Source organism: Bubalus kerabau, chromosome 6, assembly GCF_029407905.1.
Source record: "Bubalus kerabau isolate K-KA32 ecotype Philippines breed swamp buffalo chromosome 6, PCC_UOA_SB_1v2, whole genome shotgun sequence".
Taxonomy (NCBI): Eukaryota; Metazoa; Chordata; class Mammalia; order Artiodactyla; family Bovidae; genus Bubalus; species Bubalus kerabau.
Window position 1 is genome coordinate 106,237,786 of NC_073629.1, and position 12,449 is coordinate 106,250,234.

Genomic DNA, 12,449 nt, shown 5'->3' on the forward strand with positions numbered 1-12,449 from the left:
TGGCGTGCTGCGATTCATGGGGTCGCAAAGAGTCAGACACAACTGAGCGACTGAACTGAACTGAGGGTACTTTAGTGTGTAATTTAGTTTGCACATAATTTTTGATTGTTCAGATATCTGTCATCAAACTCTAACTTAATTCCATTGTGATCAGATAGCATACTTTGTATGACTTTCATCCACATAAATTTATCCAGATTTGTTTTATGGCCTAGAAATAGTTTATTTTGATAAATACTCTATGTTCACCTAAAAAATCAAGCATCTACAGAAGATTTTTTATGTCTAATCACATACACCCAACACATGCATTTGATTTATATTTAAATGTATGATTTAAATATATTTAAATATATGATTTTTGATACATCCACAAAGTATCTTGAAGAACCTTATCCAACTTCCTATTGATGGTTATTTTGAGATTCAGAATTAACAGGTATGCATGTAAGACCAATATTTACTTTCTACTTTATACATTATTATAGTGTTTGTAGTAGGAAAAGATAGGAAATAGCTTAAGTATATATAAATAGAGGTCTAGTTAGATAAACAGTATATCTTTACAATGGAACCCTTTGCAGCGACTAAAAGGAAGGTGAACTATATATACTAATATGAAACAACTCTAAAGTACATTGATAAGTAAAAGAAACAAGGTGTGTTGAAGTTGAAAAATATTGTATATCTTAAGTGAGATACCAAAAGCACTAATGAAACATTCAAACTGGTCTTCAGTAATATTTTGTTCATCAAAAGACACCATGACAGAATAAAAAGGCAAGCCACAGACTGGAAAAAGATACTCCCAATAAAGATATTCAATGAACGTTGTATTTATTGGAGACATTATTAAAGAACAGCAGAAGTGAAGTTCAGTGGAATTAGAGCTACTGAGGCTGGGATAACAATTCTTAGCTCATTCGTGGTCCACATTCATAGATTCTGCTTATGAGGCTTAATCAGTATTCCTAGGATACTGACCTGGAATTCAATACAGCTCATTTTTCACTTCATCCAGACCTCCAGGACTTAGACCCTCCCCTTGTTCCCAAGTCAACAGAACCATCTGCATTTTTCGCTTCCACATGTGAGGATCTGACAAGCTGGTGGACTGTGACACCACTGTAATATTTCCAGTTTCAGATCCATCTGAGATAAATCATTCTGCAACATGTTAGCTTTTATCATGTCAGCTCCTCCTCTGGAATACTACTTTGCTCTCATTTACTTTTAAAAGCTATTGACACAGTAGAATATTATTCAGTCTTAAAAAGGAAATTCTGGCACATGCTACAGCACCTTGTAGAAATCTTGATTGAGAAAAACGTAGGGAAGAGACTTAAAAGAAATGGAAGAATCTTAAGAAAACAATGATTGTGCTCCAGCCATGATAAGCATTTGTCTTTTTGGCAAACTGTGGCAAAATTCTAGGGATAGTATAATCCCAGATCTCTCCCACTCAGCCATGAGCCAGGGTCTTGGATTTGTGAAGTTAGAGGCTGAGGAAACATGAAAAGAACCAAAATAAGAACACTCTCCAAGAAATTCAAGCTTGGTTGAAGAGACTGGTCCTCTTTAACTCTGCTAAGTACATTAGATGCAGGAAACATCCAAGTTCTTGAAGGCACATCTTCTGTTCATTTGGCCTTTTTGACTTGTGGCTGTAGCGTGGCACTGGTCAACCCACCGCTCTTCTTCCACTCACAGATATCTGCATAGTTGCACATCCGGCATTTCCAGGCCTCCTCCACGTCAACCCCTTGAGGCTCTCGGTGGCCCATCCAGTAGGTCATATAATGTTGTACTTTGCTTCTCACCTCCTTCTCTTCAAAGGCCACTATCTCTGTACCTAGCACAGTGGCAGTCCCTTGGTGGACATACTCAATTTTCAGGCTATCAATAAGTGGGAGGTCAGACAGTGTTAGAGACAAGAAGACCAGTTCTATGAGGTCACCCAAGGACTTCACAGAGTAGCCTCCCTGCTGGGCATGCCTCAGCACTGAAGGTCCCAGTGGTTTTTCTGGATCCAGTTTTGTGTGGTGGATTAAGCTAGCAGCAGTCACTTTCCCCTGTACCATGGCATCAAAGATATATTTGTACAGGCTGACTTGAAAACAGTCTTTTTTTTTCTGAGCATCTGAAGGGAGCACAGGGTTCCCACGTGTCTTGAGTTCAGCCAGTTCCAGTTCCCCGCTGGCTGTATAGTGCAGCTCATCAATCACACCAACAAGAAGCACACCCTCCACTTCTCCAAACACTGGAAACTCTCTGATGCGCCCTTCTGACTGCAGGGTAGGAATCATTGATAATATGTTCAGAAACTTAACTGCCCAAGCATCTTCTTTACTGGTGATGGGGATACTCACAAGATCATGAACTTCTAGTTCTCTAGCTAGATGGATGTTGGCACCAGTATCCAAAATAGCTGATTTCTCAGGTGTCAAGAAACCAGAAAACTCCTTTCCATATACCATTTGCTGTTCACACCAGTTCTGAGTAGACAGGTCAGTGACATACAAATATTTAAGATGAAATCGCTCCATAGGTGATGAGACATCCAATCTTCTTTTCCATTTTGGTGACCTTATGAGCTTGTCATCCTTCCCAGGTAATTCATAAGAAGGACCAGGCTTGCTAGGTAAAGCACTTGACTCTTGTGTATCCTCCAGGTCCAAAAGTTCTGAGTCACTCAAGTCTGAGAATCCAGAAGCCTCTTCTGACACCGTCTCCTCTTCCTCAGTCTCTGCCATGGCACAGCTCTGGATTGGGCAAAGGCTGTACACATCATATTAAAGAAATGCATTATCCAAATGAAAAATTTCTCAAAAGCACTTTTGAATTCCAATGAGGTAAAAAAGATTCACAACTAATTATTTATATATAGTCTTTAAAGATGCTTATTAATTTATGAACAATTAATAATGCTATAGAGTTGTAGCATACATGCAGTTTACAATAAGGCTCACTGTATCATCCATATATGAATACTTGGCAAATATTTTTTAAGTGCAAAATAGTTTTATTCCTAAATCTGGCACTAACATATTATGTGACTTTAAGCAAATCACTTTCCTCATCCTCAATTTCTTCATTTAAAAGGAGATTTAAGGTTTGTCCTTTTTCCTTCAAAGCTCTCCTGGGGCTTCCCTGGTGGCTCAGTAGTAAAGAATCTGCCTGCCAATGCAGGAGACATGGGTTTGATCCCTGGTCCAGGAAGATCCCACATCCTCAGGAGCAACTAAGCCTATGTGTCACAACTATTGAGCCTGTGCTCTAGAGCCCATGAGCTGTAACTACTGAAACCTGCGTACCCTAGAGCCCGTGTTCCACAACAAGAGAAGTCACTGCAAAGGGAAGTCCACGCACCATAACTAGAGGGTGGCCCCTGCCGGCTGCAACTAGAGAAAAGCCTGCACGACAAAAAAGAACCAGCACAGCCAAATATAAATAAATAAATAAAATTATATATATATATATATATATATAAAATCTCTACTGCCTTGGGATATTATTTCATTATTTTAAGTAAATACAGAACACTGTAAATGTTGTACAATGTCTGCCAGTTTATCATGGACTGCTTCTACAATTCCTCTAAATACAAAGTCCTTAGCTAGGAAAACAAATCTCAATACCAAACTGTTCCATGAGGAAAATCAGCTCTACAATGACTGTTTCAGGAACACGGTGTGGCAAAATTTAAAAACTAATTACAGATAAATACAAATAGACCTACCCATATACAAAGTAATAGCATACAGTAGTAGAGGATATTCACAGCAATATGCAGAAATCAGTTGTTTTTTCTATTTGAGATATATTAATACTTTACCTTTACTGCCTTTAGAAATTCCTCCTAACATTATAGAAATTGATGTTTCTTGCTAAGTTTTATTTTCTCTCCCCACAAGAAATTAGCTTATGATGGAAAACATCTGTCAGTGAACACTCTTAAAATATTACTGTATGAGCATGCTTGCTAAATCACTTCAGTCATGTCCGACTTTTTTTGACCCAATGGACTGTAGCCCACCAGGCTCCTCTGTCCATAGGATCCTCCAGGCAAGAATACTGGAGTGGGTTGCCAAGCTCTCCACCAGGGGATCTCCCTGACCCAGGAACTGAAACCACGTTCGTTATATCTCCTGCATTAGCAGGTGGATTCTTTACCACTAGCACCACGTGGGAAGCCAACAAATATTACTGGATTTTGCTACAAATAATAGTGGATATTGGGAATTCCCTAGCGGTCCAGTGGATTGGGCTCCATGCTTCTACTGCAGGGGGCACAGGTTCAGTTCCTGGTTGGAGAACTAAGATCCCACATGCTGCACTCCACAGACAAAATGTGCTAGACACTGAACCAAGTGCTTCACATTTAATATCTCACTACTTTACTACAGGACAAGTACTCCCTCTCTTTACAACAAGCAATTTCTCAAACGCAGGAGATAGAAAGAATAGAACAATGAACACAATCTAGTTAGCAACTGTTGACATGTTGCTGTATTTGCTTTTTTCAGGTGCTTTTTGTTTTCAGTTTAACTATTCTAATGTAAATTACAGGCAGCATAATGCTTCAAATATAAATGCTTCAGCATACATTTCCAAAGAAGACTTCTACATTAACTACAATATTATCACATCTAATAAAATGAATAATTCCCTAATACTCTAGTCCATATTCAAATTTCCCCAAGTGCCCTAAAAACATCTTGACATTGTCCAGATTCCAGGCCTGCCCACAACCATAGTAAGTCAGGCAGCACTTTAGATAAGAAAGGGAGTGGGTTTTGGAATTCTTGAGCCCCTGGAGGTCTGGCCAACTGCTCAGGGTATAATGAAATTCTGTGACTCACAAGATAAGCAGTATTGTGAAAAGAGTAAAGTAAAACCAGAACTGCATTCGTTCTTGAAAACTGATAATGTATCAGTTTGCGGCCTGGATTTTTAAGTGGGAACTCCCAAAACTGCAGTTTGAAGTCTCACCTGTGGAGTGGACGCACTATCTGGGACCTTCTCCCACCTGGGACTCCAGGCTGCTGTATAAGGAGGGACTTCGCAGTGCTGTTTATATCTGGATGTTGGCCAGCCCAACTTGGTGATGTATGTCCTGTTACTTTTCTCTATTGTTTCTTTTTTTTGTTTGTTTGTTTCTTTTCTTTTAATGGCTGTATATTGAAATTAAGTCAGATAATCTCCTATAAAAAATTGAATTGTGAGTAACACGTGGTTTCTTTTGTTAATGAATCCTTCAACCCTGAAATGAAAGTAAAACTTAAAGCAAAATATAAACTGGCACTGTAAGCAGGATTCATGAAGCAAAATGCCACAAGAGATTAAGATTAATGAAGTTTTTAATTCCTGGATGGGAAGATTTGCCTTATTGCTCATTAGCTACTGAATGGGGCGTATCCACCGGATTGTGTGAGAACTGAGACCCCAAAATAAGCACGCCAAAACTTTAGAATTTATTGAATGTTTGCAGCTCATGCCAATTGAGAAAGGATAAGAATGTACTGCCCTGGGTCAGACAGGCTGGATCTACCTCTCTGCCTATTGTAAGGTACATGAAGCCAAATTAAAACTGGCTGAAGAGAAGTCAAAATTGGAGAGAGAATTATGCAATTCGCAAGGACAATTGTCCATGTTACAATGTCAAAGATTTATTTTAGCTGATCAAGTCCATTTTCCAGTTGGTAGCTGAAAAAGTCACTATAAAGGTTGCAGAAACTATGAGCCATGCTGTGTAGGGTCACCCAAGATGGACTGGTCACAGAGAGTTCTGACAAAACGTGATCCACTGGAGAAGGGAAGGCAAACCAGGTCAGTATTCTCACCTTGAGAATTCCATGGACAGTATGAAAAGGCACAAAAATATGACACTGAAAGATGAACTCCCCAGGTCGGTAGATGCCCAATATGCTACTGGAGATCAGTGGAGAAATAACTCCAGAAAGAATGAAGAGACAGAGCCAAAGCAAAAACAACACCCAGCTGTGGATGTGACTGGTGATGGAAGTAAAGTCTGATGCTGTAAAGAACAATATTTTATAGGAACCTGGAATGTCAGGTCCGTGAATCAAGGTAAATTGGAAGTGGTCAAACAGGAGATGGCAAGAGTGAACATCAACATTTTAGGAATCAGTGAACTAAAATGGACTGGAATGGGCAAATTTAATTCAGATGACCATTATATCTACTACTGTGGACAAGAATCCCTTAGAAGATAGTCAACAAAAGAGTCCGAAATGCAGTACTTGGGTGCAATCTCAAAAATGGCAGAATGATCTGTGTTCATTTCCAAAGCAAACCATTCAATATCACGGTAATCCAAGTCTATGCTCCAACCACTAATGCCAAAGAAACTGAAGTTGAATGGTTTCTATGAAGACCTATAAGACCATCTAGAACTAACACAAAAAAAGATGTCCTTTTTATCATAGGGGACTGGAATGCAAAAGTAGGAAGTCAAGAGATACCTGGAGTAACAGGCAAGTTTGGCCTTGGAGTACAAAATGAAGCAGGGCAAAGGCTAAAAGAGTTTTACCAAGAGAACGCACTGGTCATACCAAAAACCCTCTTCAACAACACAAGAGAAGACTCTACACATGGACATCACCAGATGGTTAATACTGAAATCAGATTGATTACATTCTTTACAGCTGAAGATGGAGAAGCTCTATAAAGTCAATAAAAACAAGACTGGGAGCTGACTGTGGCTCAGATCATGAACTCCTTATTGCCAAATTCAGACTTAAATTGAACAAAGTAGGGAAAACCACTAGACTATTTAGGTATGACCTAAATCAAACTCCTTATGATTATAAGCGGAAGTGACAAATAGATTCAAGGGATTAGATCTGATAGATAGAGTGCCTAAAGAACTATTGATGGAGGTTTGTGACATTGTACACAAGGCAGTGATCAAGACCATCACCAAGAAAAATAAATGCAAAAAGGCAAAATGGTTGTCTGAGGAGGCCTTACAAATAGCTGAGAGAAGAAGAGAAGCAAAAGGCAAAGGAGAAAAGGAAAAATATACCCATTTGAATGCAGAGTTCCAAAGAATAGCAAAGTGAGATAAGAAAGCCTTTCTCAGTGATCAATGCAAAGAAATAGAGGAAAACAATAGAATGGGAAAGACTAGAGAGCTCTCAAGAAAATCAGAAATACCAAGGGAACATTTCATGCAAAGATGGGCACAATAAAGGACAGAAATGGTATGGACCTAAACAGAAGCAGAAGATATTAAGAAGAGGTGGCAAGAATACACAGAAGAACTATACAAAAAAGATCTTCATGACCCAGATGACCACGATGGTGTGATTATGGTCAGACATCCTGGAATGCAAAGTCAAGTGGCCTTAGGAAGCACCACTACAAACAAAGCTAGTGGAGGTGATAGAATTCCAGTTGAGCTATTTCAAATCCTAAAAGATGATGCTCTGAAAGCGCTGCACTCAATATGCCAACAAATTTGGAAAACTCAGCAGTAGCCACAGGACTGGAAAAGGTCAGTTTTCATTCCAATCCCAAAGAAAGGCAATGCTAAAGAATGTTCAAACTACCGTACAAATGCACTCATCTCACACGCTAGCAAAGTAATGCTCAAAATTCTCTAAGCTAAGCTTCAATAGTACATGAACTGATAACTTCCAGATGTTCAAGCTGGATTTAGAAAAGGCAGCGGAACCAGAGATCAAATTGCCAACATCCGCTGGATCATCAAAAAAGCAAGAGAGTTCCAGAAAAAAAAAATCTATTTCTGTTTTATTGACTATGCCAAAGCCTTTGACTGTGTGGATCACAACAAACTGTGGAAAATTCTTCAAGAGATAAGAATACCAGACCACCTTACCTGCCTCCTGAGAAATCTGTATGCAGGTCAAGAAGCAACAGTTAGAACTGGACATGGAACAAGAGACTGGCTCCAAATTGGGAAAGGAGTAAGTTAAGGCCGTATATTGCCACTCTGCTTATTTAACCTATAAGCAGAGTACATTATGCGAAATGCTGGGTTGGATGAAGCACAAGCTGGAATCAAGATTGACAGGAAATATCAACAACCTCAGATATGCAGATGATAACCACCGTAGTGGCAGAAAGCGAAGAGGAAATAAAGAGCCTCTTGATGAAAGTGAAAGAGGAGAGTGAAAAAGGTGGCTTAAAACTTAACATTAAAAAAATTAAGATTATGGAATCCAGTCCCATCATTTCATGGCAAATAGATGGGGAAACTGGAAACACTGACAGATTTTATTTTTTAGGGCTCCAAAGTCACTACAGATGGTGACTGCAGCCATGAAATTAAAAGACACTTGCTCCTTAGAAGAAAAGCTATGACCAACCTGCTGCTACTGCTGCTAAGTCGCTTCAGTCGTGTCTGACTCTGTGCGACCCCATAGATGGCAGCCCACCAGGCTCTGCTGTCCCTGGGACTCTCCAGGCAAGAACACTGGAGTGGGTTGCCATTGCCTTCTCCATTGTGTGAAAGTGAAAAGTGAAAGTGAAGTCCCTCAGTCGCGTCCGACTCATAACGACCCCATGGACTGCAGCCCACCAGGCTCCTCCATCCATGGGATTTTCCAGGCAAGAGTATTGGAGTGGCTTGCCATTGCCTTCTCCGATGACCAACCTAGACAGCATATTAAGAAGCAGAGACATTACTTTGCTTACAAAGGTCCATATAGTCAAAGCTATGGTTTTTCCAGTAGTCATGTATGGATATGAGAGTTGGACCACGAATAAAGCTGAGCACTGAAGAATTGATGCTTTTGAACTGTGGTGTTGGAGAAAACTCTTGAAAGTCCCTTGGACTGCAAGATCAAAGCAGTCAATCCTAAAGGAAATCAGTCCTGAATATTTATTGGAAGGACTGAGGCTGAAACTGAAACTCCAATATTTTGGCCACCTGATGTGAAGAACTGACTCATTGGAAAAGACCCTGACTATGGGAAAGATTGAAGACAGGAGTAGAAGGGGACAACAGAGGATGAGATGGTTGGATGGCATCACGGACTTGATGGACATGAGTCTGAGCAAGCTTTGGGAGTTGGAGATGGACAGGGAAGCCTGGCGTGCTGCCAGTCCATGGGGTCACAAAGAGTCTGACACAACTGAGAGACGGAACAACAACATGCTCTTTCAATCTAAACAACCTTGAGGCTGACAGGGAAATTAAAATGGAGAAAGTCTTGTTCAGGCTTCAGAAGCAGGAGGGCAGGCCCCTGACCTGGCTTCTGACCTGCCTGGACACTGTCCAGATTCAGTGCCTGCCCACAAGCATAGTAAGTCAGGCAGCACTTTAGATAAGAAAGGGAGTAGGTCTTAGAATTCTTGAGCCCCTGGAGGTCTGGCCAACAGCTCAGGGTATAATGAAATCCTATGACTCACAAGGTAAAACAAACAGCATTGTAAAAAAAATTAAAGTAAAACCAGAGCTGCATTTTTGCACACAAATATGCAGGAACCCCTGAAACTGCAATGTGAAGTCTCGTGGGTGGAGTGGAGGCACTGCCTGGGACCTTTTCCTAATTGGGACTTCAGCTTGCTATTATCGAGGGACTTCCCAGCACTGTTTACATTTGGATATTGACCAGCCTAATTTGGTGATGTATGTGCTGTTACTTTTCTGTATTGTTTCTATTTCTTTTCTTTAATGATAGTATATTGAAATTAAGTCAAATAATTTTCTATTAAAAAAACCTGAAATTGTGTGTAACGAGTTATTTCTTTTGTGAGTAAACCCTTCGAACCTGAAACGAAAGTAAGACTTCCAGCAAAACAAACCCTTCATAAGAAAAAAAAAAAAGTATGATCAGTCCACTAGTATTTGACTTTGGGTGCCCAGGAAAATAACTTGACACAGAATTTAAGCCGATTGAGGTTATAAGCCAAATTTCCTCCTTGCTACTCTAATGAACAATAAAAGAGATGCATTCACCAACTCCCATGGTAAAAGTTTAACAATTGGTACCTTGAAAATGGTATAAATATTAGTTGTCATTGTACTTAACTAACTTTTAAATAGTCTAAATTCCCCCAAAGAAAGAAGACACAGATAACTGGAAGAAAAGTTATTTGCAATAAACAAAGGAAATACAATGCTCAGACTTCTGGGTATATCCTATTAAGTTATTGCTTTATAGGATACTTCAACAGTAATAAAACACAAGAGCACATTTGCACAAGTATCTTGAACTATAAGTGGGTCTTAGATAATGATAGTTTCAAAATGAGTAATGTTATTTGGACAATTAAGTCCCTGAAAGTGGGAGAGAATCTTTACCCTTCATCAAAAAACAAAAGTTAAAAGGCATGACAGTGCACGGTGTCCCAAATTGCAGCCTGCATCTTTTTGACAGGAGACGATTTTACATGGCACATAGACCAACACCTTCAGATACATCTTACTGCTACTGCTACTACTAAGGCGCTTCAGTCGTGTCCGACTCTGTGTGACCCCATAGACGGCAGCCCACCAGGCTCCCCCGTCCCTGGGATTCTCCAGGCAAGAACACTGGAGTGGGTTGCCATTTCCTTCTCCAATGCATGAAAGTGAAAAGTCAAAGTGAAATCGCTCAGTTGTGTCCGACTCTAGCGAGCCCATGGACTGTAGCCTACCAGGCTCCTCCGTCCATGGGATTTTCCAGGCAAGAGTACTGGAGTGGGGTGCCATTGCCTTCTCCGCAGATATATCTTAGAATAAATATAAAGCCTTTCGAGCATCTATCAAATGCATAATTTCATATACAGTGTTTCTCAGTGCAAGTTTGTTTTTTTAAATAAAAGTTAAAAATTAAAAATATGAGAATAACAATAATACAGCTAGTACACAGGTATGGCATAAACAGGTGGTAAGTGAATAAGATGTTTGGGAAACACCAGCATAGTGTCAAGAGTCTGGAGGTCCTACAGCTCTGGATTCTGAATCTGACTAGGTCAATAGTATTTAGTAGTAGGCTACGTCCCTTCCGAGTACTCTTGGGCAAGTTTTTCATTTTACTGAGGCTACTGACACATCTTTAAAATTAGAGTACTTCTTCCAACACCAGCTTCTCTGGTGGTTTAGCCAGTAAAGAATCTACCTGCAATGCAGGAGACCTGGGTTCGATCCCTGGGTTGGGAAGATTTCTTGGAGAAGGGAATGGCTACCCACTCCAGTATTCTTGCCTGGAGAATTCCAAGGACAGAAGAGCCTGGTGGGCTACAGTCCATGGGGTCACAGAGTTGGATATAATTGAGTGACTAACACTTTACAACAGTACTCAGCTGCCCAAATGATAGTGTGAAGACACACTAGGAAGACATGAGGTAGTGTATCTATTCCCTCTGTCGAATTAAAATAAATTTTAGGGGAGAAAAAACTTCTACTCACCTGGGACTTGGCTGATCTTCCTCCTCACAGGGAAAGGCAGAATGCTGAACTGACAAGTCTGGGGGAGGAGAAAGGAGCTCTGAAAGACCAGGTCTGAAATTGGAGAATTCAGATTAGCAACGGCCAGACTTGCTGTGGTAAAAGAGCAACTTTTGGTCTTTTCTCACCTGACCAGTCTCTCACACTGTGGTGTTTCCTCCTCTCTGATCCTCACTGCACAGACTGTTGCCCACCCAGATCCTAGGTAATGCTTGCCTCTCTTTACGGGCAAATCCTCCGTAACTTCTTCGTTTTGCCCACACCCTGGATGCAGACACTCGATCCAATCCCTGCTTCCAGCAAGTAAAAGTGTCAACAATAGCGAAGATCTCCCAGCAACTCCAAGGTCAATTTCCTCTTCCAGCCCCAACCTGGGCTCAGAAGCTCAGAAAGAGAGCTCAAATTCAGAGGCTTTTCCTCCCTGACGGATTCCTGATGCCTCCGGAACTGCCACTGGCTTTACCACCAATATTCTGACATGGTCGGTACAAGCCCGGACTTGCGGGTCCCAGAAACTTCTGCTTTCAGCGGGGACCTTCCCACCATGCCCAAACCACTATCTCCCCGGGAGTTTCAAGCATGCCCAAAAGTATACTGAGCACTCCCTACAAGGTGCTAGAGGAGAGGCGAGAAGGGGATCGCCGGCTTTCGGAAAGGGGTCCCAGCCGACAGCAGGGTCTTCCAAGGTGAGAAGGTCCTCAACCCACAGGAACAGACGAGATAAACCGCTACTCCGGAGCCGTTCCCACCCGGAGAAAGCGATAGGGGGACGTCGTAACCGCGGATACAGATCCCAGGGTTCCAAAACGCAGCCCCTCAGCCCGCCACCCGCATTCGCCGGCCTTCTAACCCTCCTAACCTTGGATACGCCTCCGAACCCAGGACTTCACCTGCTCCTCTCGAGCTTCGCAACCGCTCCCGGACTCTTTTCCCTTAGGCTCAAGTACTAGTCAGGTCCTCTTTCTTGAAAGGACGGCTTCTCAGGAAAGCCGCCCGGAGACCACGCCCACAATGCCCAGCCCCTGCC

At 41.4% G+C, this 12,449-nt stretch overlaps 2 protein-coding genes across 5 annotated transcripts in view; both read right to left on the bottom strand.

Moving 5' to 3' along the window:
• Positions 1-12,322, bottom strand: part of ZNF684 (zinc finger protein 684) — a 29,364-nt gene extending 17,042 nt beyond the window's left edge. Inside the window, exons 1-2 of the mRNA XM_055586243.1 lie at positions 12,282-12,322; positions 11,384-11,476 (exon numbers count right to left, since the gene is read on the bottom strand). The gene's annotated coding sequence lies outside the window, so the exon portion shown is untranslated. The remainder of the gene's footprint in view (positions 1-11,383; positions 11,477-12,281) is intronic.
• EXO5 (exonuclease 5) lies at positions 821-12,449 on the bottom strand. Of its 4 annotated transcripts, XM_055586251.1 has the most exons (4): positions 12,282-12,382; positions 11,551-11,712; positions 11,384-11,476; positions 821-2,778 (listed from the first exon to the last, which is right to left on the bottom strand). In XM_055586251.1, exon 4 carries the CDS (start codon positions 2,751-2,753, stop codon positions 1,641-1,643), a length of 1,113 nt encoding a protein of 370 aa, XP_055442226.1. In that variant the 5' UTR covers positions 2,754-2,778; positions 11,384-11,476; positions 11,551-11,712; positions 12,282-12,382; the 3' UTR covers positions 821-1,640. The 4 variants fall into 4 exon arrangements, with proteins under 4 accessions (XP_055442226.1, XP_055442225.1, XP_055442227.1 ...); XM_055586250.1 differs by lacking the exon at positions 11,551-11,712 and having other exon boundaries at positions 12,313-12,449; XM_055586252.1 differs by lacking the exon at positions 11,551-11,712 and having other exon boundaries at positions 11,384-11,441; positions 12,282-12,423.

Bases quoted from the DNA above. Each gene is read 5' to 3' on its own strand.
- EXO5 (XM_055586250.1), bottom strand. From the start codon at position 2,753: ATGGCAGAGACTGAGGAAGAGGAGACGGTGTCAGAAGAGGCTTCTGGA.